The 27,157-nt window shown below is 50.7% G+C and overlaps 9 protein-coding genes across 9 annotated transcripts; 7 read left to right on the top strand and 2 right to left on the bottom strand.

Annotated features, from left to right (window-relative positions):
• Positions 1-203: 203 nt before the first annotated feature.
• Positions 204-2,030, top strand: COCCADRAFT_39526 (uncharacterized protein; the record flags this gene model as incomplete). Its single annotated transcript, XM_007717301.1, has 2 exons — positions 204-309; positions 364-2,030. 2 exons carry the CDS (start codon positions 204-206, stop codon positions 2,028-2,030), a joined length of 1,773 nt encoding a protein of 590 aa, XP_007715491.1.
• A 2,263-nt stretch (positions 2,031-4,293) lies between these two features.
• Positions 4,294-6,518, top strand: COCCADRAFT_39525 (uncharacterized protein; the record flags this gene model as incomplete). The annotated part of the gene is made up of 4 exons (XM_007717300.1): positions 4,294-5,335; positions 5,483-5,911; positions 5,965-6,008; positions 6,195-6,518. 4 exons carry the CDS (start codon positions 4,294-4,296, stop codon positions 6,516-6,518), a joined length of 1,839 nt encoding a protein of 612 aa, XP_007715490.1.
• Positions 6,519-6,880: 362 nt separating this feature from the next.
• COCCADRAFT_104488 (uncharacterized protein) lies at positions 6,881-7,090 on the bottom strand (the record flags this gene model as incomplete). The annotated part of the gene is made up of 1 exon (XM_007717299.1): positions 6,881-7,090. A coding segment is annotated over one exon (210 nt), but the record flags the coding sequence as incomplete, so codon positions are not given.
• A 1,220-nt stretch (positions 7,091-8,310) lies between these two features.
• Positions 8,311-9,998, top strand: COCCADRAFT_104504 (uncharacterized protein; the record flags this gene model as incomplete). The annotated part of the gene is made up of 4 exons (XM_007717298.1): positions 8,311-8,469; positions 8,521-8,897; positions 8,949-9,094; positions 9,145-9,998. The coding sequence occupies 4 exons, from the start codon at positions 8,311-8,313 to the stop codon at positions 9,996-9,998; spliced, it is 1,536 nt and encodes a 511-aa protein (XP_007715488.1).
• A 1,408-nt stretch (positions 9,999-11,406) lies between these two features.
• COCCADRAFT_104471 (uncharacterized protein) lies at positions 11,407-12,406 on the bottom strand (the record flags this gene model as incomplete). Its single annotated transcript, XM_007717297.1, has 3 exons — positions 11,407-11,849; positions 11,898-12,193; positions 12,249-12,406. 3 exons carry the CDS (start codon positions 12,404-12,406, stop codon positions 11,407-11,409), a joined length of 897 nt encoding a protein of 298 aa, XP_007715487.1.
• Positions 12,407-12,922: 516 nt separating this feature from the next.
• On the top strand, positions 12,923-14,281 carry COCCADRAFT_39522 (uncharacterized protein; the record flags this gene model as incomplete). The annotated part of the gene is made up of 3 exons (XM_007717296.1): positions 12,923-13,013; positions 13,060-14,094; positions 14,145-14,281. 3 exons carry the CDS (start codon positions 12,923-12,925, stop codon positions 14,279-14,281), a joined length of 1,263 nt encoding a protein of 420 aa, XP_007715486.1.
• Positions 14,282-14,589: 308 nt separating this feature from the next.
• Positions 14,590-16,935, top strand: COCCADRAFT_28841 (uncharacterized protein; the record flags this gene model as incomplete). The annotated part of the gene is made up of 2 exons (XM_007717291.1): positions 14,590-16,023; positions 16,081-16,935. 2 exons carry the CDS (start codon positions 14,590-14,592, stop codon positions 16,933-16,935), a joined length of 2,289 nt encoding a protein of 762 aa, XP_007715481.1.
• A 1,350-nt stretch (positions 16,936-18,285) lies between these two features.
• On the top strand, positions 18,286-21,912 carry COCCADRAFT_104472 (uncharacterized protein; the record flags this gene model as incomplete). Its single annotated transcript, XM_007717295.1, has 4 exons — positions 18,286-18,331; positions 18,655-19,020; positions 19,069-21,388; positions 21,453-21,912. The coding sequence occupies 4 exons, from the start codon at positions 18,286-18,288 to the stop codon at positions 21,910-21,912; spliced, it is 3,192 nt and encodes a 1,063-aa protein (XP_007715485.1).
• A 1,828-nt stretch (positions 21,913-23,740) lies between these two features.
• COCCADRAFT_39519 (uncharacterized protein) lies at positions 23,741-24,074 on the top strand (the record flags this gene model as incomplete). The annotated part of the gene is made up of 2 exons (XM_007717294.1): positions 23,741-23,935; positions 23,976-24,074. 2 exons carry the CDS (start codon positions 23,741-23,743, stop codon positions 24,072-24,074), a joined length of 294 nt encoding a protein of 97 aa, XP_007715484.1.
• Positions 24,075-27,157: the final 3,083 nt, after the last annotated feature.

Below are 27,157 nucleotides of genomic sequence, written 5' to 3'. Positions count from 1 at the left end.
CCCAACCCTTTTTTTTCTGTCATTTTTTTCGGTCTGGTAGTGACTAGCTCCATTAGAAGCGCGTCATTCTTCCAGCATCTCATCATTATTGTTGTTGTTGCTGTTTTCTGCTCAACGGTTCTCTCATTTAATTCGGACAATGGGTTACTAGCTGCACTGGTTTGCAAGCATAAAAAGAGATATACATCACGGGACACGAAAATATGCACGAGAAAGAGCAGAGCTCGCCATGGCTGGCCATCAAGTTTGGATGCTGTGCATCCAAGGAGGATGTTATTGATGAATCGAGGGATGATATAAGAGGCATTGGTGGGTTTGATCATGCTCAATGTATACAGTACGACACTGACGTTCATCAATCAGAAGAAACCGACATGCGCATCTGCTATGAGCAGCCTCGTGCTGTGCCCCAGCCCTGTGCTGAGCCAATACATGCGCGTCCATCAACAAGTCAGTCGGTCAGCCGACACGTCTCACAATGGGTGTCAAACAGTCGTGATTATGCCACACGTGCCTCGTCTCGCACCAGCATCTCCACCCTCGCACGACCTAGTCGCTCGCGAGCCCGCCCTAGTATCAGCCGTCCCACTAACTTTCGACACTTTGACGGCCTTGATGACTTCCCCTCGATGCTCGACGATGCATCCATGCCCGTCCGTCGTCGTCGGAGCTTTCGTCCTCTCGAGCTCTCCATCTACCTACCCAATGGCTGTGGTCGTCTCTCTCCGTTGCCAGACTTTGGCGATGAAGAGTACTGGTCCAATTTGCCGTCACAGCTCTCCCGTCCTCAGGAAGCCCATGTCCGTGTAAGGGACTCGCGTACGAGTTCTGTGTCCTCGGAGCCTTCTTCGTCTTCCTATCTTGTCCAACGCAAACCTGTTCGTACCAACTCCGGACGCACCAGTGTGCAGAGTCAACACAGCACTGTCACACATGAAAGGAGATTGTCTGGAACTACCATGGGCACCATGGCCACGCCTACACTTGCGTTTCTACCTGAAGATTCACCTCTTCCAGAGAACCAAGTAACCGATAAGCCCTCCATCCGTCGTTCACGCACTTCCGGTACATTATCACCAGCACGCGTCCTCTCACGCCTACCCTCCCCATCTCGTGCTCGTGCCAACACCGCGCCCTCCCGTCCTGGGAGCATCCGGCGCACAAAAACCGACGTCGACGATGCCATCCGCGAACTCAACACCATCGTCGAAGAACGCCGCGCAAGCGCCTACCGCTCCCAAACCCAAACTCCATCCTTGATCAACCGCCCTCCGCCCTCCCCCTCCCACCACGTCCCCTACCTCGCCCCCTCAATGCGCATGCATGTGCGCTCTGAGACGCTGTCTGATATCGGCTCCGCCTTCTCGGCACCTCTGAGTTCCAAGGCTCTCCCCTGCACCCCGGAACCTGCCCGCCGAACCACCTTGGGTCTCAGCCTCGCGGTTCCCCCGCGCCTTCACACTGGCCCTCTGACTTCAAACCCTCCCACCCCGCCTCCAGCCGCAACACCCACAACCCCCATTGCCCGGCTGGGCGCTTGGCTCAAACGCTCCACCTCGTCTCTCGCCTCAAGCGCAACATCCCTACCCACAACACCCAAGACAGTAGCCTCTTTCTACAAGTGCGAACCTTCTAGTCGTCCCGGTCTCCCATCATCTTCTGCTTCCTCCAACCTCTCAGACCGCACCCTCCACACCCGTCAAGAATCCCACGGAAGCACCTCCACCACCACCCGCCCCGAATCCCCCATCTCAAGCATCGCCACCACCTCTCCGCCCCGCAAACTCCGCCGCGTCCCCGCTCCCTTAATCCTCGTCGAAGACAAAGAAATCCAAATCGAAAAAGTTGTCCTTACGCCTGGTACGGCGAGTACGCGGGCTGGCAGAGGTTGGAATCCCACCCCGCCTATGAGTCCGAATAGGGATTTACTTAAAGGAATGGAGATTGTGGCAAAGGATGTTAGTGCGGGCGGGAGGTGGAGTCGGCGCAGCTTTTTGAGGAGGGAGGGGGCTGTTGGTGTGGCTTTTTAGAGCATGTTAGGTGGATGAGGTTGTAGTTAATTCTTCTTTCCTTCTTGTTTTCAACTTTTTTTCTCTTCTATGGGGACGGAGGGGGAAGCGCTGGGGGGTGGTTGTGTAGATGGGCGACTCCCTCCCTCTTCCCCGAAGGATTTTTTTTTCGAGTTTAGTTTTTTTTTGATACCCAGGTAAGACATTGGATTGGGGTGTGGATGGTGGGAAACAGGCTTCCTCTTTCTCTCTTTCTTTTTTTCTTTTTCGGCCATATGTCGAACCACTTTAGATATATACCCCTCTGGTTTCGGTTGTTTCCTCCTTTTCTGTTCTGGGCTCCGCCAAAGATGGTCTGTCTTTTGGAGGGGAATAGAAGGAGATGTGGATGGGGTGGATAGGATAGTTTAATATGACTTTTTTGTCTAGATTTTTGGGGTTATGGTTATGTCATGTGTATTCTCCTTTACTGTGATGTTGGGTTTTGAGGGCGTGGTTGCGTAGAGGCATTTTTGCTGTGTTGTCACGAGTGTGGAGGTTAGATCGGAAGATGAGAGGGACATTGGTATGTGGTAGAGATGGTGGCTACGCGTTACACGCATTCACGTAGAATTCAAAATCTCCCTTTCATGTAGAAATACGACAGATATATGAGAACCATGGAGTTTATAAATCAAAAGTGTCGAAATAGTAACATTATTTAATTTCAAATTTATTGCACATACGAAGGTGAAAAGTTATTGGATTATTTTCTTCGAGTCCAAACACATATACTTAGACTAAAGAAATCTTACATCATACCTCATTACTACATTTAAGTACTAGTCCATCATCTTCACATCTCCAGCCCTTTCTTCAGTGAAAATATCGATTTCATCATCACTTTCGTCTTTACATTTTTCTTCAATATAAAAAATCCCCTTTATACCCAAACAAAACATTGAACGCATACCCACGAGTACACTTTACATTATCGACACTCAGTAAACGTTCCAGTGCCACATCCTCTCTAGACTATGAGAAAGAAAGGACACGTTAGATTCTAAATCAAATCCTAGTATCTCGAAATCTCCAACTTTCCCGTGGTGCAAACCGCTCTGATGTCCAGCCTATCGTACCCACCAAAATCCAATAACGCCACAAAAGCCAGCTGTGACATTCTCAGATACCGCCTGAGTATAGTAGCGGTCTGGGAGGGCTGAAAGAAAAAAACACGCCAGCTATTTCTATCATATAAGGTACGTTTTGGATGTCAGGGCGTCAGAAAGCGCTAGACCCAAATAGGTAGGAGGTAAAGAAGATAGACACAGCTATATGCATTGAGATGAAAGTAAGACCGAAGCCACACTTGAATGCAAGAACAGGGGTGGGCATTCATGCGTTTGAAGCAAACAATGATGAGCACCGTCATACCCACATCTGCATAAGTAAACAAACCGCAAAAGCAAAAGAATCAAGACATCCCAAGATCCTCATCCTACGCCAAAAACAAAAGGTAAAACGCACGTGCGAACCGCGCCATCCCTAGATCCCGCATCTCACCAAACACCTTTCCCTCTCCCGCACCCACGTGCCCTACTTTCCAGCACCGCAATTCGCTACAATCAGATCTCGCATGCTTCGGCCATCGCCGCCAGCATGCTTTACTGCTTTACTTTAAGCTCAGTTCAGCACTTTTGTTCAAATCTCCCACCCCTCAAGCGGACCAATCACTCTTGTCACCTTCCCAAAGCGGAAAAGAGGCGTCGCGGGGGACCGCAAGTAATCGGCGCGGATAGCCAATCAGCACGTCGGGATAGCTACACGTTGCTGGGTAAGACGGGTAGGATTTCTTGTGGTAGTGTGTCCATGGCTGCGGTTTGAGAGGCAAAAAGTACACAGTAGTTTAGTATGATGCGTTTATACTGTTGCTGTTGGAGATGGTTTAGGGTCAGGGGGAGGCAATTGGGGGAGGGTCCCGGGGAGACCGAGTTAGTGGTGGGGGTCAGCAGCGGAGGTAGGTACCATTGTGGTGATAGTAGGCAACGACAAGGCCCGCGGCTAGTAGTCTACCGTGTAGGACCGGGGTTTCTTAGGAGGCGGGTTGCTTGGTGTAGAAATTGAATGATAAAAACGGGTTAGAAGTGACGGGTGTATTTAAGGGACATGGGGGCAAGGCTTGTTCTAGAGAGAGGTTTATAGCTGGGACTTCTCACTTACTCTCTCTGTGTGTCGTTCGTTCCCTCACTCGCTCATTCGCTATCTCAACAGCACACCGGTGCTTGTTGCTTTTGCCCAGTCAACAATGGCGTCTCTGACCCGCTTACTCGCCTTGTCGGCATCTGTCGCTACCTCTACGGCCCTTACCATTGCCGAGATCAATGGCGCGAAATTCATCTCTCCGTATAGAGATCAGACCGTGTCTAATGTCTCTGGTATCATTACCGCAAAGGGTCCCGATGGTCTCTGGCTGCGCTCTACAACGCCTGACCGCGATGAGCGCACATCCGAATCGATATACATTTTCGGACGCACATTCGGTAGCAACCTGACTGTCGGAGATACAGTTGTCGTGGGCGGCAAAGTCACCGAATTCCGATCCAACAAGGACTACATTCCCATGACACAATTGTCTACTCCAGTACTGCAGAAGAAACTGAGTTCGGGAGCCAGTGTGCAGCCTTTGGTCATTGGAAAGGATACGCTCAGCCCGCCGGATAAGCAATACAGCAGCCTGGATGGTGGTGACGTCTTCGCCGTGCCGAACAATGTTAGCCAGATCAGCGTAGCAAATCCTGAACTCCAACCCAAGAAGTTTGGCCTCGATTTCTGGGAAAGCTTGATGGGCGAGTTGGTTACCGTCAAGAAGCCCACTGCTCTGACCAAGCCAAATCAATTTGGCGACACATGGGTTGCAGGCGATTGGAAGGTTTCTGGTCGCAACAGCCGTGGTGGATTGACTATTACGGACAAAGATGCCAACCCAGAGGCCATCATCATCGGTACGCCTCTGGATGGAACCAATAACCCCAAGAACACTAAATTTGGTGATTCGGTCGAGGAGATTACTGGTGTTGTTAGCTATGCATTCGGCTTCTACCGTATTCTACCGAAAACGGCCATCAAGGTGGTCAGCAGCCAGACGCCTGCTCTTCCATCTCCATCCAAACTCAAGTCGAACGGAAAATGCGACGGCATTACTTTTGGCGCGTACAACGTGGAGAATCTCGCGCCAAACTCGACTCACCACCCTGACCTCGCAAAACACATTGTCAATTACATGAACAGCCCCGATATCATCTTTGTCCAGGAGATCCAGGATGACAATGGCCCAACCAATGACGGTGGTAAGTTTTTTTTTCAGCAAAATTGCGCAGTCTATCCTTTGTTCTGATTCGCGTGTTGTGTTGCGTTTCACTGGTTTGCACAGATGTAACGTTGCACCCAGCTTAGACTGAGGGCACCTGCTTTGTTGTGACACTGACCTCGTATAGTTGTGTCCGGAAACCTTACGTTGACGACGCTCAGCGCTGCGATCGCTGCTGCAGGAGGACCAAGCTATTCCTTCACTGAGATAGTGCCGGTAGATGATCAGGATGGTGGTCAGCCAGGAGGTAACATTCGCACCGCGTACTTGTACAAGGCCAATATTCTCCGTCTCTACAAGCCAAATCCGGGCAGTTCTTTGGACGCGACCGAGGTAGTTGCTGGTCCTACACTCAAATACAACCCTGGTCGCATTGAGCCTACGAATGCTGCGTGGCAAAACAGCCGAAAGCCGTTGGTTGCGCAGTGGGAGGTTATCGAAAAGGCGAACACGAAGAAGCCGAATGTATTCTTCACCGTCAACGTGCACTTTGGATCAAAAGGAGGAAGCAGCAGCATTCACGGCGACGCGCGACCCCCAGTAAATGGCGGCGTTGGTAAGATCGTCGAAATAGAAACGAGTGCGACAATCGCTGACACTGCAATTTAGATGATCGCCTTGAGCAATCACGTCTAACCGCCAACTTTGTCAAGGTATGTTTAAGGATGATCTGCGGCTGTATGGTACGACGAAGGGCAAACGAGGGTGGCTGCAGCATGCTTCCCGTCTCTTTGTTCCTCGGTAGTACCAGCAACGCCACCTTTGCACAGAAAGACATGCACTTCCCCTGGACAATCCGTCTATAATGTGAACTTGCAGCGAGACTAACGATGGAATAGGATATCCTTTCGCAAGATAAGAACGCTCGCATCGTTACTGCAGGTGACTATAACGAGTTCGCCTTCGTGCAGCCTCTCAAAGAGTATGCCAGTATTTCAGGCCTCAAGGATCTCGACGCGGTTGTCAGGATTGACCCAGTCGAACGCTACACCTATCTGTTTGATATGAATGCTCAGGAGCTGGACCACATGTTTGTCTCGCCAGCACTAGCCAAGAAGGGTAGAGCTGAATTCGAACATCTCCATGTCAATACATGGCCAGATTTTGATTCGCAGATTAGCGACCATGATCCTTCGGTAGCAAGGTTGGATGTGTGCGCTTAGAGGATGCATGACATAATCTAGTAGGCGGTTAAATGAATACAACAGGCAACGCCGACCCTGAGTCTGGCTGCGTTCCGTGAAACCCAAGCGCAATGAACCCGTGCATTAGAGCCTGTCGTCTATCTTTTTAGATGCATAATCTCCGTCTGTTGAGGTGGACAGTACACTATTAATATCGTGCGTTATTGCGGCGTTGTTTGTCCAGGGAAGTTGCTAATTTCAAGGCTGCGAAGACGCAAAGGCACGTTCCAATTGCTAACACCTCGTGCGGCGTCCCAAAGGGCATTTGGTGCATTACTATTGGTAGACGCCTCTTACATGCATCCAACCACGCCATATCAGTGCATCAACACGACAACGTATCATGTCAGCAAGAATTGTGGAGGGGTGTGGATTGGTGGGGAACAGGCGAGAGACTCAGCGGAGGTTTGCTGATCAGCTTGGAAATCCGTTGACGGCCACGCGACAAGCACATGGCTGATTGTGACGTTTGGACTTGCAGGGCTGCCCAGTGGTCCGCAAACCCAGGTCTTGGTTACATACCATACCGCAAGTTGGCTACGTGCGGTCGGCTCAATACCTGTCGCTTGCTCCGATACCGTGGCCCGGGTTTAGAGTGTGTGTAGTGTACAACATGGATCATGGCGCTCAGCTGCACAGTCGCGAGGAGGAGTAGCTTCCATTCTCCCGCCGACAAGGTGGGTAGCCAACTCCCCTGTCGAATTGCATGGAGGCAGTGTTCCATTTACCCGACGCAGCTATCTGGCTTTCGTCAGCCAGATCCCAGTAACCGCAGGCGGAATGGATTTCAACGACAACAAATGATGGCTTGGGGGCGGGGACGGTCAGGCCAAGTCCACGCTCCTAGTTAGCGCTGCCAAGCTTCCCCACGTCCCCAGATCCGACGTCAATGCCCGCTAGATAAGGGCTTTGCTCGACTACCACACAGTGCCGTGATCAAATGCCGTCTGTCTCAGAACCTCAAGAGACGGCGCGGCTGCTATGGCGGAACGAAAGCTAAAAAAAAGCTTCGCCCTTACCGGCTGAAAAACGTTGTCCTGCAGGCCTTCCCGTATCCGTGGTTCCATGTTGAGGGCGCTGTTGCCAAGGTCTTGGGAGGCACATTCACACGGCCAAATGGACGCATGGATAGTGCCGAGAGACTCCAAGTAGCGCCACCACCTAGGCGTTCTGGAACGCAGACAATGCCTAATTCATCGCCTTGGCCCGAAAGCCGGAGTGAGCTCTAGCGGACAAATTGTTTTTGAAAGGCCCGTATGCCGACAGGTCCGCGCTCCTCGACGAACGCAATAGAAGCCCGAGGCTGAAACTTAATCTGAGGCTGGAGGCTTCGTCGGTGTTTGCCAGACACTAGACACGTTGTAGTCCATCTAGTATTGTGGACTAACGTATCGGCGCCATCCGTTGGTGGGTATCGGTGCGACAGATTTGAGATTTGTTCAGACATGGTGGTGGTACTGCAGCCGCTACGGTGCTCTAGCGCCAAGTCAACGTGCGCCGCGATCATCATTCCTTCGTGGGCGTCCGCCACAATAGGACGCAGGAATTGATGGGGCCAGCTAAACGCGCCGTCTTGACCCGTTCAACCGCCCCATGGGGTTCCGGGGGGCACTAGCCAACCTGGTCATGTCAACCCTAGCAGAGGCCTATCTCGTTTCGAGGCAACACACACACGGTGTGTGCGAGCCCGGGTACATATAGACCCTTGACTGCCTCTTTGGCCTGCGTCCCCCAGTCTCTCGTACTCCCTCCCATCTGCGACAAAAGCAACATGGCAGCTGCTCCAGACCTCAAAGCCCTCGAGGCTAACGAGAAGGGCGAAGACATCTACACCAACGATGTCAACAGCTCTCAGGCTAGCACTCCGGGCGACATCGATGAGTACCCAGATCCAGACATAGGCAAGAGCGATGAAGAGCGTGCCAAACTCGTAAGAATAGCTTCTTAACCTGCCTATGACCATGACTGATCCGTATCCTAGGACAAAGCACTCGTCTGGAAGATGGACAAGTGGCTCATCCCATGGTTGTCACTCCTCTACTTGCTCTCCTTCTTGGACCGCACCAACATTGGAAATGCTCGTGCCGCCAATATCGAGCGGGACCTTAAAATGGGAGGCCGCGACTACAACCTCGCCTTGACAATCTTCTTCATTTCTTACGCCGGTTTCGAGCCGCTCACCAACATCGCCATCAAGAAATGGTCACCTCGCGTCTTCTTTACCGTCATCATCCTCACGTGGGGCGCCATCATGACACTGATGGGTGTTGTTCACAACAGAGCTGGTCTGCTGGCTGCCCGCTTCTTCCTCGGTATCGCAGAAGCCGGACTGTTTCCTGGTGTCAACTACTACCTCTCGTAAGGCGGAGCCTTTGTTCTAGATCAGACAGTGAGCTAATCTCGATATAGGTGCTGGTACAAGCGTCAGGAGCTTGGTTTCCGTGCCGCGCTCTTCTTTTCGGCCGCTGCGCTTGCTGGCTCGTTTGGTGGTCTTCTCGCTGCCGCCATTACTGAAATGGATGGTGTTGCCGGTTATGAGGGATGGCGATGGATTTGTGAGTTACCATTCTCTGCTGAATCGGAACACGGCTAATCTGTATTGCAGTCATCATCGAAGGTCTTATGACTGTATTCGTCGGTGTTTTCTGCTGGTGGATGGTGTTCAACTTCCCAGACACTGCGAGTTTCCTCTCTCCCGACGAGAAGTTGCGAGCTGTTCGTCGACTTAAGCTTGATGGACAAGCCCGGGCCAAGGTCGGAGGTATTGACCGCCGAGACGTCATTGCAGCTCTCAAGGACTGGAAGACATGGGGATACTCCGTCATCTACATGGGATGTCTCTGCCCGCTCTACTGCTTCTCCCTGTTCCTGCCAACGATTCTTCTTGGCATGGGCCACAAGGGTACCAAGGCCCAGCTCTTGTCCGTCCCGCCTTACGCCGTTGCCGCAGCCATGACCGTCGTTATTGGTTATGTTGCAGACAAGACCAAGAAGCGCGGATACTGCAACATGTTTGTATCGGCCATTGGATGCGTCGGTTTCGCCATGCTGCTCGCTACCACAAAGCCAAATGTCCAGTACGCTGCCACTTTCCTCGGCGCCATGGGTATCTACCCAACCGTCTCCAACACACTGACGTGGGCTTCCAACAACGTCGAGGGTTCGCTCAAGCGTGGTGTCATGGTTGGTGTCGTTGTCGGTTGGGGTAACATGAACGGTGTTGTATCTTCCAACATCTATGACCCCAAGGAGAAGCCACACTACCGTACTGGTCACGGTATTGTCCTTGGTTACATGGCCTTGTTCCTTTTCGGCGGAACTGTCTTCATGCACTTTGCATTGAAGCGTGAGAACAGCCTCAGGCTGGCGGGCAAGCGCGACCACTGGGTCGAGGGAAAGTCTGAGCAGGAGATTGCTGACTTGGGCGATATGCGACCGGACTTTATCTACACCACCTAAGTCGTTTTGAATATGTGGTTATAGTTCTTTTAGCGACCTGTCCTGTATGAGCGCCTTTGACATTGTTGAACGTACAACGATACCCGCGATATTGGGTAGTCTACCTGGGATCCAATTCGCTCGAACGAAGAATGATAGCATAGAAAGAGAAAGTGTGTATATAATGGGGTTCATTGTACAGGAATCAAAAGCATTCGTACCTTGAACTATTAGTGAGCAGCTGTGCACATGTTATTGGTGACTGTTACCCGGCCGAGAGCTTGTGAAATGTAGAGCCGGTGGCGTGAATCTCACTCTTGATAGCGTCGGTGGCAAATCCAGAAGTGCTGATGGTATGAGAGGAGATGTGACATGTGAGGTGAGTCACGGCCGCGGATGGATATCAACAAGGCAGTGGCGTCACTCAGGTTGAATGGGAAGGAGCACCTCACAACACATGTCAGCAACAGCATGCATAGTACTACTCTATATATATACAATAGTCCTATGTGGTCCAAGTTTCCCACTTACCCCAGAGTATCCACTTCCCTCGTATGATCTGCACCCTTAGCTTTTACCTGGCCAGACCGCGTCCCGGGACTGCAAACCCACCTTGACAGTGATCGTCGAGACACTTTACCGAGGTTTTCACCGCTTATTGTTAGTAGTAAGCGCGAAGAACAACCTGTCGTATTGCTATGAATTCCTTGAAAATTTAAAATCCCGATTAGGGACAGGGCATATCGTACAGGAGACTAGTATTAAAGTTAATATACACAAGATGGCGTCTTTGGCTGGAATTACTCCAAACGCCAGATGTACATCAATAAAACCCCATACATGGAAACTTTCTGTTCCAGTAAAATGGTCCCCGCTACCCACATCAAGTCCACATGCACACTTCCCAGTCCACCCTAACCCATCAGACCCTCCCCTCCGCCCTGTCCCAGCCTCTGTTTCTGCTCTTCCCTCTGCTGCTGCCATAGTATCCTCCTCTGCCTCATATCTTCCATCAGTGTTCTTATATCATGGATGAGCTTGTCAGCTAGATACGCCCAGTCACATTCCTTGTGTTTCGCGTGCCTGGAAGAAGCGCCTCGGGAGTATTGGTACCTGTTCGTCGAGGGCTGATGCAGCTGGTGGTATGGCGAGGTGGTGAAGTGGTGGGTCGGGAACATAGTCGGTGGTGGATTGAAGGTGTGCTCCACGGGATTTTTGGTCAAACAAGTCATGGATGTGTGAGAAATAAGGTATGTGTGTTACATTGATTCTTTTTGTGGAGACGGAATGATGTGGTACTTGTACTTGTATTGGTGAAGAAATGACAAACGATCCAGACACTTCAATTTCGTTCGCCATGTCCAAGTCGTTTGGTGGATGTTGCATGAGCAATCGCAATAACAGAGCATCTGCACACAGGTACATCCATCTACGTAAAAATAATACCTCCATCGATAACAATCGTCTGGCCTGTCATGTAATCACTGTCCTTGCTACACAAAAAACTCACCGTACTACTAACATCCTCCGGCACACTTGTCCTGCCCAGCGCGATCAAGTCTTGTGTGTACTTTTTGATCGTCTCGCCCTTCTTTGCCCCAGTCAGTTCGCCCAATTTCTCGTCAATCAGTTCCCACATGGCCGTGCCGACAATACCAGGTGCATACGCATTGACAGTAATTTTGTGCTGTGCCATCTCCATGGCGAAAGCCTGAGTGAGTCCACGGACAGCGTATTTGGAAGCGCTGTAATGGGAGAGTAGTGGAAAGGGTCTGAATGCTACAATGGAGGCTGCGCCGAGGATCTTGCCTCCGGTTCCCTGCGAGATCATCTGCTTGGCGGCGGTTGAGTAGCAGTTGTATACGCCGTAGACTGTGACTTGTTAGAATAAAGTCGATCAAAAGCTTTGTCAAGACGTACCATTTACTTCAAACATGCGCTTGAAGTCCTGTTCTGTCAGGTCAAGCAGGCCTTTGACCTGGGCGATTCCAGCATTTGCTACCATTGTGTTGAGCGGTCCCAACTCGGAAACTGATGCTTGTACTAAGGACTGAACCTCGCTCAAGTTTGATACATCTGCAGTGTGTACTACAGACTTGCGGCCTATATCCCGAATCTCTTTGGCGACCTGTTCTGCCTCGGACTTGTTGGCTGCAATGTCATTGATGCAGACATCGTATCCGTCATTTGCTAATCTTAGAGCAATAGCTTTACCGCTGTCGAGGGTGAGCCAGCTTCAATACATTTCACGGAAAAATTGGATAGTCATACATGCCACGCGCAGAACCTGTGACAATGGCCGTTTTTTTGTCGTTAGACGTGACAGAATAGTTCCGTGTCCATTGAGGGGCTTGACTTGCTACCCGCGGAAGAGGCGCAGCTCTTAGCGAGGCACGACATAGTGTTCCTACTGGGAGCCGAATGAACATGATGAGTATCTAATATTGTGGGAAACGTGGATGGATCAGCACTCAAAAAGACGGAACAGGTGCAAGATCAATTGGAGAGTGGGAGAAGTGTTCAGGGCAGTAGATCAAGTTTTATTGAATGTACGTCGTATACTACTCTTCTCCGCACGTACAATACGGAATGGCCATGTGAATTACCCGGATATGCGGAGCCTGGGCACCACACGCATCACCCCTCTTGTAGTGCCCTAACACCTGCGTGAGGGGAAATAGTGTTTCTCATCCGGAATGACGTGTACGCAAACACCGTAGGAAGATCACGGGTTCAGTAGCATGGCTAGATATCTTGGTTAGGGCGCTGAAGCTAGCGGCAAGGCGAGGGGTACGTATGGGTATGGTGTTGAGGGGAGGCAGAGGTGCGGGGAACTTCGGGGGTGCCAAGCCATCAAGCTTCCGCTCATTCTTCTTTGTTGTTGAGAGCGAGTGGTAGCGATAACAACAGCATACGACAGACAAGGCCCAAGACACAACTACATGATGTCGCGTCAAAGCATGGCGCCGCAGCGCAATCTGTCGCTCACAGAAGAATTGGAAAAGTTAGAGCAGTCCATCACCCTGACGCTGCAAGGTAAACAAAGCCTCGTGTACCCCACCAACGCGACTGACGGGAGTAGAAATCGACCAGAACTTCAGTCGCGCACACCGCATCGTCACCACGGGTATTTTGCCTATAGTCGAGCAGTATGGAAAACACTCGGAAGCTGTGTGGGAAGGTTCCAAATTCTGGAAGCAGTTCTTCGAGGCCAGCGCCAACGTCTCGCTTTCTGGATACGAAGCGCCGGACCAGGACGAGTCCGTTGCGCATGACGAGGAGACAGAACAACCCCAAACGTATGAGGAAGAAACTGTTGAGGAGGAGGACGACGAGACCATGACAGGGGCGACAACCACACCACCACGACCGAGATCTGCCCAAGAAGAAGAGCCTGAATCGACTATCGGTTTCGACTCGCCCTCGCTCGGCCACAGCACTCCACGTGCGCCCCAGTCGAATAAGAAAACCATGCAGATGGAAGGAGACATAAGCGATGGCGAGGAAGAGCCGCAATTTGCTGAGATGTCATCGCCCTACGAGGCGCTCAGGGCAGAGTTCCAGCCCAACCTGGGCGACACCAAGACGCCCAAGTTGGAACCAGTCACTCCCGGCAAGGGTCAAACACTGCCAGATATGAGCGGCTTCGACTCTTCACCCTTCATGCAGCCAACAGCCACAAAACAACAATCATACATCAACCAGGACCCGTTGCTGCACCGCGTTCTTGACAAAACATACCGTGTGCAGGCGACGCCCATTATCAGCCCACGAAAATACAAGCCTACTGGCGCATTCACTCCTCGTGCTGCGCAGCGTGGTGCGCCCACGCCTCGGAGTGTTACCTCGAAGCTACCAGCTTGGACCGAAGACTCTTCGCCGCCCTCGTCTCCTGCCCCGCAACTGCGCGCGGACATTTTCTCCCCTATGAAGACACCACGAACACCCGGTGTGAGCGTGCAGACACCTGCAAAGGGCAAACATCCGATGAGCATCCAGCGGACAGGCGGGACAATCTTTGATGATAGCGACGAGGAGGAAGATGAGATTGAAATCTTTAGCCCTCCGAAAACAATTCAGTTCCATATCCCGCATAGCAAGCTTCTGCAAACGCCCGGTAAGTCTCGACACATTATCACCTTTGAGACATGACTGACAAATTTGTAGCCCGAGAGGCCAGTAAGCGCATCGTAGACGACTTGTTGATGACGGCCGGAGGAGACATAACAGAAACCACTGAAGGCATGGATGAGGACAGTCCGAGTGTGGTGCGAAGGCAGGTAGATTTTGACGACAGTTTCTAGAAGAGAAGTAAATGGCAGGCCACCAAATCCAGCCGCATATTGCGCATAGAGAGCATTTATACCCCACAATACTTCCATAGGGGGTCCATCAAACTGCCACTCATGTACTAGAACAAAGTCCCGACCGTGGGCCCCAGGTGTCTTGCATGTGATGATCCACAGTGTAGGGCGAGCTAGGACGAAGTGGGGGTTAGCGGCGGCAACCCCATGCAGTAGCTCCGTCGTCATTCTATCACAATTGCCATGCACCGGCTAAGCACACGAGAACACGACCGACCCTCAGTTCCTTTGCTCACCAAGTCCCCGCAATGCCGAAGTCGAAGCGGCCGCCAACATCGGGCTATGCCCGGATAGCCCAAGCTGAAGAAGAGGAAGACTCTGAGAGCGACTTCGAGGGTGACCACCACCAAAGCTCCCTGTCCAACACGCACTTTGCCCCTATACAGCCACATCGCAGTTCGGGTATGCGCATGAACGGCTCAGGGCCAAGCTCACCAAATTTCAAGAAAACACCCTCTGGACGAAGGCAGCGTGCCAACTCGGGAGTCGACATCAAGGCCATCAACGCCAGATTCGAGCGATGGGCTGACGAAATCGCGCAAAAGTTCAAGATCAAAAAGGGGAGCGACTCGGCAGAAGATGAACCCCTCGAGATACACCACTCCGTTTTTCAGGCCCCAGACTGGGTACGACCAGCAACAGCCGAGTCCCTGACGTTCGACTACGACGTACCATCCGACCGTATGACCAAGCTCGAATTCGATGATATCGTAGAAAGTGTCAGGACGGCAATTGATATGAATATGCATCCAAAGCTCATTACACAGGGCAGTTCAGGCAGCTACTTTGCGCGAAATCCCCAGGGAAAAGTAGTGGGTGTTTTCAAGCCAAAGGACGAGGAGCCCTACGCGTCTCGGAATCCGAAATGGACAAAGTGGATACACCGGAATCTGTTTCCCTTCTTCTTTGGCCGTGCCTGTCTCATTCCCAACCTCAGCTACATTTCCGAAGCTGCCGCATACGTCCTCGATACCCAGCTGCGCACCAATCTTGTGCCCTACACTGATGTCGTTGGTCTCTCTTCCAAGTCTTTTCACTACGATTTTTGGGACAGAAGGGCATACTACAGGAAGCGGAAGCCATTCCCCGAGAAACTTGGCAGTTTCCAGGTGTTTTTAAAGGGGTTCAAGGATGCAAACATCTTCCTCAAAGAGCACCCCTGGCCTGATCAGCACGGCACCGGATATAGCGGAGACAGGGCTGCACGGAAGAAGAAGCGGAGATGGGCGGAGGACTGCCGACCAAGCGGAGTCCAGTCTGACGGCGAGGATGAAGAAGAACAAGCCGGCATGATGGGCGAGCACAATCAACGGAGGGGCTTCTGGACACCTGCATTACAGCAGTCTTTCAGAGAGCAGCTCGAGAAGCTAGTCATACTGGATTACATTATGCGAAATACAGACAGAGGACTGGACAACTGGATGATCAAGATCGACCAGAAGACACAGCAGGCCACGATTGTCGCCGAGCCGCCCAAACTAGATGAAGATGTGGATGTTCAGGATCACCAACCGAGTGACTACACAAGACATTCAATGGAGGCAGCGGATCCATACGGAAGACGAGAGCTCATGAGTGCAGCCAGTCGATCAAATACTCCCAGACAGAGCGGGCCAACGCCTACAGTCACGATTGGTGCCATTGACAACAGTTTATCCTGGCCCTGGAAGCACCCCGACGCAGTAAGTAAATATCTCTGAAGTTTTGACTACGCATGCAGCGAGCTGATAGAATTGCAGTGGCGTAGCTATCCCTTTGGTTGGCTCTTCCTCCCTGTTTCACTCATTGGACAGCCCTTCTCCGAAGCCACCCGCCGTCACTTTCTTCCTCTCCTCACGTCGAAACAATGGTGGAGTGACACGCAGGCGGCTCTCCGAAAATGTTTCTCGCAGGACGCCGACTTCAAGGAGCGCATGTATGCCAAACAAATTGCAGTCATGAAAGGACAAGCGTGGAATGTGGTGGAGACATTGAAGACGCCCGACCTGGGCCCTCTTGAGCTTACAAGGAGAGCTCGCGTATGTGTGTGGGACGACATAGTGGAGATACCGATTGCTGTTCCACTGAGGGCGCCGTCGGCAGAGATGAGAAGACGGCAATCAGGCAGGCCCCCAAGGCTAGAAGAAGAGCATGAAGAAATGGATATTACGGCTGTTTCGACGCCGCCGCAGAAGCCACAGCAGGATCTCGTCATGAATTCACCTCCCCTGGAAACGGCACTCGAGAACCGCTTCAACCTTGCGCGGGGTGCTTCGTTGCTCGACGTACGCCAGGCTGATGGCCGCCCTAAATCGCCAGCGACTATAAACGACGTATATACGGGCTCACGAACCGCCGACAGGCATACAAATGGACGACCAGCGACGCAGTCGCGCATGAGCTACGAGCCGCCTCGTCGGCATGTGCGTGACAATCAGCATCATCATAGGCGACTCTCGCTCACGCATGGAAGAGATGTTGACGAGTATGGGTTCGACGACGACGGTGATCTAGGTTATGCTGCAAACGAAGACATGGAAGGAAACCAGAAAAAGGTGATTGTAGAACGACTGGAGATGGTCAAGGGCAAGAATCCGGTATTCACTTGGTGCTAAGCGGGATTCTGGCCGGACACTGGCACAGGGACATGTGTTGTACGAAAGGAATGATTGTTTTGCATGAAAGGCGTGTGAAGGATTATCATAGCACTAAGCATGGGCATGGGCATATTCCGTGGGGCTGCATGGGTGGCGTTTTGTTGCATGTTCAGGTTAGGTAGCAACATGGCAGTTGTCCCAGAAGGGGTTGCACGGCGTACCTTGACCCCCCACGTCTGGTGGTCATGTGCGTGGTACATGTTACGAGGTCAATCATCAATTATGACTCGGACTAGATATCTTGATCTATTCGAGGCAGTGCTCGCGCAACAAGAATATTTGACGGCCCTTTCTCGGCGCCATCCCCGCACACGTTTGTAGGCCATGTGATGGTGGTGGGCAGAGAAGACCTAGTCCACAAATATGGGATTGTTGAACACGCGTCGGAAATGACCGGCAGCAATTAGTGCACGCTGGTGGATGTCGATGGGTGTCGACTGAAATTGGACGTGTAATCAACTTGCAAGGAGGAGAGAGAGGGAGTTGTGGAGGCCAAGAATCGGCGCCAGCAGTGGCTTTCCAGCAGGCCGCTGGGTATGTAGGTAGGCACTCTACTACGAGATATTCTAGGAAAACATGTTCCTTGGACGCGCCAAGCATGCCGCCGTGGCTTCAAATTTAGATGCGGTAGGTAATAGATGGCGTAAGAGCAGGTCCGCTAGGCAATTCGATGGGCTGCATTGAGGCAGGTCCGATGTCATCGCTATCGCGCTGCGAACGCATGCACGGTCTCGTTTCAGGCTTTGGCGTCGTCGTACACACACACACGCACACGAGCGGAAGAATCGATGGGTCATCTGACATATCCATCCACACTCGCGCTAGGCCTCTTCCAGCCACACCTCAATCCACCCCCAACAGGCGACCATGAAAGGCAACAGCTCTTGACCCTGCGTGCATCGTTCAAAGAAGCAGGTCTTCGTATGACTCCCGGGCACCACACTCGTTGATGCCAGCCGCGACATTACAAGAGCTCAGCCGCCCAAACTACGGCCGCTTGACTTCAGCCATCGCAGAATCACTGCACAGCTCGAGTAGTCAGCATCACGCGACCTGTTGCAGATAGGGGTGCTTTACGCCGGGAATCTGATCAAAGAAGACCAGTGAAGGCGTCTGAGTGTTCAAGAGACGAATAAAGGGTTGACAAGCAACCTTTCCAGCGTGTTGTGGCGAACGTTTACTAGGGCTTGGCATCAGATGCGCTGAACCGTTGAGCATCACGGCGTCGTGGGAAGAGCTGGGAGACTCACAAGTGAAGTCAACAGGTAAAAGATAGAAACAGACGTCGGCATTTGGAAACTAGACACCATGAACCCAGCTCTATTACTTGACCCTACGGGGCGACGGAGAACAGGTACGTCTCGTCAGTTTCCTCAATCTACTTTTCGATACCTCTTCCTTCCACTTGGTATCAGTTTCCACTCAATCGGCTTTGGATATTCAAATATCTTCAAATGTCAAACACAAACTATGACATGGAAGCATCTGGCACAGGCCTGGACATGGTAGACGACGCGCACCCGGGTGCAACGTCATGGGCTTCACTTCTTGCGTCTGAACCTTATGAGCTTCTGTTTGACACACCACAACCAGCTGGTGATGATCTGGACTACTGCAACTCCGAGTTACCGGATTCCCTCACATTCACCGACCCAGAGCTAACAACGCACGTGCCAGGCGAGACCACAACTCACCATAACAACAGTCACGGAGCGCCAGTACCTCAGATAGCTCAGTTTGATCCTCGAGCACTACTCAACCCCAAGTCAGCAAATCCAAAGCGTCCAGCATCCTCTGGTGGAGACACTGATCGCGGCCGCATCGAGCCCAGCAACATCGGCCAGGTCGCACTTGTCGAGCGTTTGCACAACATCCAAGAGCGCACAGCATCGCCTGCAAAGCGGTTCAAAACCGGAGAAGTACAGGCCAACACTCCACATCGAACGAACTTTAGCAGTGGAAGCGCCCTTGATTTTCGGTACCAACAGAACTCTCCCGTAGTATCTTCACCGCAGCAAAAGCCGTCCATTGATTTGACCATGAGTGAGTACAATACTTTATGAACAAGAAAACAGGACTAACATATATCAGGTGACGACGAGGACGAAGTTCAGATAATTCAAGATAACAGTAATGACGAAGTCTGCATTGGCAAGCTCAAGCACACTTATATCCAAGCACATCTCGTTCCTTTCCCGGATCCCAAAAAGTTTGTCGGAAACCACGGCGGTCAGAGCCGAATCAAAGTCGCTTTTCGTAGGGCTGGCAACAAGGGCAATCAAATCATCATGGTCCTTGATGGCATGGGCAAAGAGTTTGGTAGGGTCGACATGAAGACGGCACAGGGACTTACTCCTCTCATTGATAGCGCGCATATAAGCGGTCTCAAGTGGATGGCCTGGACAGAGCCGCGTCGCAAGCTTCCAAACGAAGGACCACCAGGCAGCAGTACTTCAGCTCTGATTACAATGACTCTGCAGCTTTACTGCCCCCGCAAAAATGCAGATAATATCGGCAAATTTCTCAAGGGCAAGAACCTCATCCTCGAGCGTCCCGTTTTCGAGCTCGCGCGTCATGATTACTACAATCCGCAAACAAAAGAAGGATTCCAGAAGAGTCAAGCTTCACAGCCCGGTTTCGAAGCGCCTGCACCATATGCAGCCATGAATAACTACGTGGTCCGTAGCGTCGATGAGATTCGCCAGGAAGTGGACGATGTCTTTGACACGGTCGTCTCCAGCTCTGAAGCGGTACCGATGCGGAACCCGTCACCACTCATCAAGACTGAGTTGTACCCACATCAAAAACAAGCGCTTTACTTCATGATCGATCACGAAAAGGATCATTCTTCCGAAGAATTTGATCAACGTAGGGATCCGATGTGGACGACTAAGACTCGCGATAACGGCCGGATATCATACGTACATATCATCACTGGCGAAGAGAGAGCCCAGAAGCCAGCCCCAAGCCTGGGAGGTATACTAGCCGATGAGATGGGACTTGGAAAAACGCTCAGTATCCTTTCTCTCATCTGCGATGAGGCCTCCATCACTGCCGCTCAAACATTCAGCCAAAAGAAACCGCCTCCCCGCCCCCTTCCCGCCATGATACAGCCTATCATCAACACTCGAGCGACGCTTCTTGTATGCCCCCTCAGTACGATGACTAATTGGAAAGAGCAGATTAAGGAGCATTTCCCCGAGGGCAACGGTGCATTGAAGTGGACGCGATACCATGGAGCCGAGAGATTTTCCATGACCCCTGAGAAGCTAGCAGACTACGACATCGTCCTGACCACGTACCATATCATCGCCAAGGATATCATGGACAAGAAGCGTGCGCTTCCTTATCTCAACTGGTTCCGCATTGTCCTTGATGAAGCTCATACGATTCGTAACCCAACTAACCAGTCAAAGGCCGCTTGTAATATGATGGGCCAGCGGCGATGGGCTGTTACGGGTACACCAGTTCAGAACCGACTTGAGGATCTTGGCGCACTCTTCAACTTCATCAAACTGAGACCATTCGATACCACCGCAGGCTTCAACACGCATATACTGAACCCCTTCAAGAGTGCGGATCCCAATGTGGTAAAGCGACTGCAGCTCCTCGTTAGCACCGTGACCATTCGCCGCACAAAGGAGATCATCAAGGAAGAGGTGCCAAGGAAGCTCGATTATGTCGTCAGGCTGCAGTTTTCTAGGGAAGAGAAGCAGTTGCACGATTGGTTTGAGAAGGATACGCAGCGCAAGGTTCTTGCTGTTACCCAGGGCGACAAGATGGGTGGAAAGTCTTATGCGCGCATTCTCACGGCTATTCTCAACCTTCGCCTCATCTGTGCACATGGACGCGATTTGCTGAGTGAAGAGGCCTTGAAGACTACAGATGGCATGACGTACGATCAGCCCATGGAGATTGAAGATGACGGTCAGGAAACGCCCCAGCTCACGCGCCAACAAGCATACGAGATGCTCAACCTTCTCGAATCTACAAACGCAGCCGACTGCCACTACTGCCCAGGCAAGAAATCGATACTAGACGCTGACCCCGACGACGAAGACGAAGAAGGAAACGTCCAAGATGTCATCGGTTACATGACCACCTGCTACCACCTTGTCTGCCCCCGCCATCTTAAGAAGTTACGGGATCAGTGGAAGAGTCTTGTCCAACCCGACGGCTCTGTCCGCTGCCACATCTGCGACGACGTTAACCGGCCCGCTGCCCTGGAACTCAAACGCGCGGATTTCTACTCCTACCTTGAAGAGCAAGACCGTATCCGCAAAGACCCCAAGTTAGCCAAGAAAATAGGCAGTTACACCGGCCCCCACACAAAGACCCAAGCCCTTCTCAACGACCTGGATGAGTTCCGTCGCTGGAGCGATGAGCATCCCGACGAACGTCCTATCAAGAGGTATATTCCGCCACCATCCCCAAACCCTTCATCTAGATTATGTTCCACTAACACGCTACTCCAGCATCGTCTTCTCCTCCTGGACCACTCATCTTGACCTCATCGAAATCGCCCTCAAAACCGCCGGCCACGCCCTCGTCCGCCTCGACGGCCGCATGACCCGCGACGCCCGCGACAAATCCATGCACCTCCTGCGCACCTCCCCCGACATCCGCGTCATGCTCGTCTCCATCGGCGCCGGTGGCCTCGGCCTCAATCTCACCACTGCCAACAAAGTCTTCATGATGGAACCGCAATTTAACCCCGCCGCCGAAGCGCAAGCCGTCGACCGTGTGCACCGCTTAGGCCAGGACAGGGAGGTCACCATTAAGAGGTTTATTATGCAGGATAGCTTTGAGGAGAAGATGCTTGTGCTGCAGGACAAGAAGAAGGCACTTGCGGATTTGACGATGGCGAGGGAGAGGCGGAGTAAGGAGGAGGCGACCAAGGCGCGGTTGGAGGAGTTGAGGAGTTTGTTTAGGTAGAGCGTGGGAGCTGGGTGAGGTGATGGCAGCGGAATGGAGAGGTGGACGTGATGAGTGGCGGCACGATGACAACGAAATGAATCAACGAGGAAGTTATATGAATGGGAATATCATATACAACATCATGTTATCAGGGGTTTTATTCAGGAAACCAGGACATGAAGGACAAGTGGGTTTTGGAGGGGGGGTTTGGCAATAACAAACATACGACTTCTCCCATTCTAGTCGTAGTTTTTGTTTTCAATTGCTTCATTCTCTTCTCTTTTTCTTTAATTACAATGGTGTTTTGAGGCGTGTACATGGGCAAAGTTTTGAGGCGGTTGGGTGATGAGCGATGAGGTTTGAGATGGCGATATGGGAATCGGGGGGGTTTTGTGTATATGGGGCGGTCGGGTTGGTGGATTTGGTGCGTAAAATAGGCAAGCGGGCAAAGTGGCAACGGAAAAGAAAATCCCCATATATCTCTTTTTTTTTCTTTTCCAGATTTAATTCTAGGCGAGGCTTGCATGGTTCTAGTTATATATCTTACGTCTATAGATTTATTTTTCTCACTTGTGTCTTTTGATTGATGTGTATGAGAGATGTGTATGTGTGGGTTGCGTGCGAGAATAGTGGGTACATTTGGTTTGGCGAGTTATTGAAATGGGCTTTGTGGTGATTGCGGCGGTTGTGAGTATGAAGGGCTGTGGGTGGGATGTTGTAAGAAGCGGGAGAGTTGAATAGTTAGGAGGGTGTGGGGATGGTTGGATTGTGGGAGGCGCTGAGGAAGTTGCGGTTTGGCTGGGTGGTAATGAGATGTTCTTAGCTATTAAGGTGGGGATGGTGCATAGATGACGTAGAATTGTTGGAGAAATGCTAGTTCAACACTGATGCAATATTGTAGCGTGTATATGCACTATGGAGGGATCTGGTGAGGACATGTGACGGGTTTGCCCCGAGATTTACTTTGGAAACGTGGGGAAAATCGGTTGAGCTGCTTCGTTGACAGTATACTAGTTAGAGATCGATTCGGAACCACCCGGTAATGGTCATGCAGATGGCCGTTGGTTGAGAGTAGAGGTGTGTTAGCATAATGAGGGGAACATATTGTGGATCTGGTGCTTTGGGAAGGTTCTCATATTGAATAGAATTTGGTACATAGTGTTTGTCGATCGTTAAAGCAACCAAGATCGATACTACATAGGTCTAGGCGGATGAGGCGGGCTGTAAAACGGTAGATGTAACATTGCCCCAGGTTTGTGTCACAATCACTGCATCAATTTAGCAACTGCTAGCGAAAATGAGTAGATGAATTGGCATTTCGGTCAACGTTGGCAATTGCACCATATGCCAGCGATATCATGACTTATTCTTCTTCCTCGTACATGAACCAATCCCATGAAATATCTCGCGTTCGCCAGTAACCGCGATACAGCTGCTCTGTTTGCTGGCTGTTGTTTTGCAGCAAAGACGTGGCCCAGCTTCTTCATGCATGCAGATTGTTTTCCTGGTGATGCGAGCACATTGATTCTGGTGGCCAAGCCACTTGACACTCCATCGATGTTGGGCCTAGACTTACGGCGAGAGACTGTTCAGTTGCACTGATGATCCAAAAAGCCAGCTCAACTCCCGCTACGTGGACAGCTCCACCTCCGGACTTTTCCTGTCTCACTCTCATCGTCCGCGCCTACATATTCATCGATTGTCTTCCAATCCTGCTCTCAAAAGCTTTTCCTTCTTTTTTTGCTATTCGCCAGCGTCAAATCGGTTTCCGTTCCGCCCAGTTGAACCAACTCGGTCCATCACAAAGGCACTCTGAGTTGAATCAACTGCGAAATACTCCATTGCAATGTATCCTGTGATACCCCAGCGATATCGACGTTACGGAGGCTACCCTTCACTATACGAACCTCCCTCAACATTCGATAGCTCCAGATTTGGCTATTCTAGTGAGATGTCTAGTGGCCTCAGTTTCTTGAACAGCGGTTTGAACATGCCGAACATCGATATAGCGACCAATATCGAGCAAGCTACACGGCGACATGTCGATACGCAAAGGGAGTACGAAAAGACGAAGGGAAAAGTTTGGGGAAGCGAAGACGAAGATGGAAGAGTGTGAGAAGAAGATGAAGGATGCTGAGCGTTTGCTTTATTTTGCCAAGTACCAAGTACCAGGTTGGTGATATGAGTGACGGTATTAGTATGGGGGATGGCATTGAAAGCGAACAAGAGGGATGATATACAATCTGGCGACCTAGGGTCTTTAGGGATATAAGGCTACTCAGTACGATATGTGCGACCTCACATAATGTCTTTGTGCTTCTGGAAATCCATTTCTCACGTTTTAACACAGTGGTAATTATCGATGATGGCCGAAGATCCCTTTCGCGAAGTTCTAGTGATCGGGATTTGGATTTCTGCTTGGTGCCATTGCACTCTAGAGGACCAGATGAACGTTTCAGTGGTTGCAATTTGATCGTTGCGATGTAAGGTACATTGCCATTTAACTCAGAAGATGCGGTATCGTTAGCCCGTACGTCGTGTCCCTGTTCGTTTTGTGTGAGATGATGTTGTCGTGTTCATGTTGGCAATGGTCTAGAGTCATCATCGCATCTACTGGTATCTTTGCCTTGTAAATACCTAAGCAAAGTGCTATTTTATGATAAGCACGGGTTAACAGCGTTGCTTTCCAGAATTCTGATATTCATTTCGTTTATGTATGCTTTATCATTGAATAATCTCCCCAAAATACTTTCGTGACAAGATAACCACTGTAAGAGTAAGATTTCAGAAAAGGTTGGTTGGACATGGAAGGACATGATATCAATATTGCTCGCTATAGAATAAGGTTTCTGTACGACACAGCTTGAAGCGCCAATAAGCCGAGCTTGCGTTTTCAGCTTCGCAATATCGAATTCTAAAATCTCGGCCTAGATGAGCGTGGCTCTGAATGAACTCATCGGATAGGAACCGGACACTGGACGGGACCCTAATGCTATCCCCAAATATATAGCAGTCTCCACTAAGAAGTGTTCAGTTCTCAAATCGGTCTGGCCTCAACAAACAAGGCGCGTAGGTACCAGAGAGTATGCAAACTACGTCCTCTCGCTCCGCGCATGCAGATACAATTACCCCTTCTTTGTTGTCCATAACGCTGATCCTACATTGGTGGAGAGAGTCAAAGAAATGTCCAGCATCCTCATCGCGGATTGACACTAATAGACTTGGCTTTACTCACCATTCGTTAACTGCCTTTTAGATCTGACAAAAGGGTTCCTACTCAAATTCACAGTAGCCCAATACCGACTTAGGTGCAGGTAAAGTTCATTAGCATCTATAGTAGACAGAGCTGACTGATCAGCCAACTAGGTCGGTTATGCCCTAGCGCTATGACTTTTGCACTCATCATCCGTGATTGTTTTTCCAAGCTGATCAGTCACGTCGCAATTGTTTGCTATGCCATGCTCACCCGCAGTTCTTCCAGAATCACCAAGAATAGATAACAGTGTCTTGATCTGGTTCTTTGTGTCTTTTGTATCTGAGAACATGAAGACCTTGCAATTTACTTGTATACGTGCATACTCACATCCTGTAACACACAGCTCAGGACGTTCACTGCTCCCTTCAGTCAGAATCGGGGGAATCTTATGATTTTGATTGCTTTGAGAACCGAGCTTTGGCGCAGGTCTGGGGAATAACTCTTCTTCCAAAGACTCAGCCAGAAAATAATATCCATTGACTGGGTAATCTTGGGTCAAATCAGAAATCCATGACGACATGTCTCTCTTGTGTGGGTGGCGAATGGCGGTGAGTATTCGAAGTCCAAGAACTGGCAAAAGGAACGTTGCAACATCTATGAGACTTTGCTCGACAATTTTTGTATAATCGATCAAATACTCCATCTCTGACTGCGCAGGACCAATTGAAGATTTGAGCACGAAGATATTGTCTCTGGGATCAGTTGCCAAGCAATTTCGACTTCTGAATAAGCGATTCCATAGACTGAACTCGGGTGTTGTTTAGTTTTTTTAATGGTCGATAGATAAGTTCCAGAGGCAAAGGCCAAACGCGATCGGCCACACTACAACCTGAGCGATAACCAAAGTTCAGGTTTACGAGAGCATCAAAGGACATGCTAGAAGATTGTGACAGAGTCTTTCAATCATACTTCTTGTAGAACCCAGACTCTTTTGAACCACGGTCTTTGGTACAACGTCTGAAGTCCTTGAACAAGTTCTTCACTTGGCAACGCTCGATGGCAGCATCCTGTCTCCCGAACAAATCATTTGCCGTCGTCAGCTCCTCGAATAAGACACAGCTTCCTGGTGTATGTTCGCCAAGATACACCAGAATATTGGATGCGCGCCTGTAAACCTCATCCCTAATGCGAACTTGACAAGCTCTCTCTGCCATATCTAGCTGATTGATGCAAATAGCATCGATACAAACCAGCCGGTCCTCGTGTCTTAGCCGCAGGTACCGAAGAGCCTCGTGGCAATTCCTACGAGTTGCCATTCCCTGCCGCCATTCAATTCAATCTTCTTTGTTAGAGTGCTATTGCCCCAGGTGTAAGAAAGTGCCTTGTATTCGAGAGACGCGTCGGATAGTGATGCATGTTGGATTGTGCATGCAATAGGGCCGAATCGTTCAAGCTGGGATGCAAAGTGAGAATTCGAAGAGAGTCGTTGCTTTGCAGTGGCCGATATCGATGACAGCGCATGCTGATTGAAATTTATGGATGATTAGTTGAAAAGAGAAGTAACAGATTGGAAATTGGTGTATGTTAGCGATGTTTAGGCATCAGCTCTACTATGCAACTAAGCCCTTGGCTGCAGCTAGCAGGTGGGGTCATTTTAGCCTAGGCGTTACATACTTCACTGACTATACTTTTTAAATTGAGTAAGTGGGGCTACAACACTGCCACACTGTGGCATAAAACAAAACTGCAGCTGTGTGTCTGCTTTCACTGTTGCATTGAGGCTTCTTGAGCCTCTTTAGCTGCTTTCTCCCTGGCACAATCTTCTCAAACCACCCTCCCGTTCCCATCCTTGTCGACTTCCTAATGAATGTCAGACTTTTTCTTGTGACGAGTCGGGTGGCATTAACCAGCTTCAAAACGAGTATTTTGTGGAGGGGGCTTTGCTTCGCTTATTACTGTTACCATCACAAGAACTAACGTATTCTATCACCGAGCGTGCCACATCACCGAGTGTGCCACTTTTTCTTGGCATCGCGAACTTCACGTACGAAAGGCAATGCCTCAACA

This window comes from Bipolaris zeicola, assembly GCF_000523435.1.
Source record: "Bipolaris zeicola 26-R-13 unplaced genomic scaffold scaffold_173, whole genome shotgun sequence".
Taxonomy (NCBI): domain Eukaryota; kingdom Fungi; phylum Ascomycota; class Dothideomycetes; order Pleosporales; family Pleosporaceae; genus Bipolaris; species Bipolaris zeicola.
Note: the sequence above shows the minus strand (reverse complement) of the source record. Positions and strands in the feature narration are given on the sequence as shown.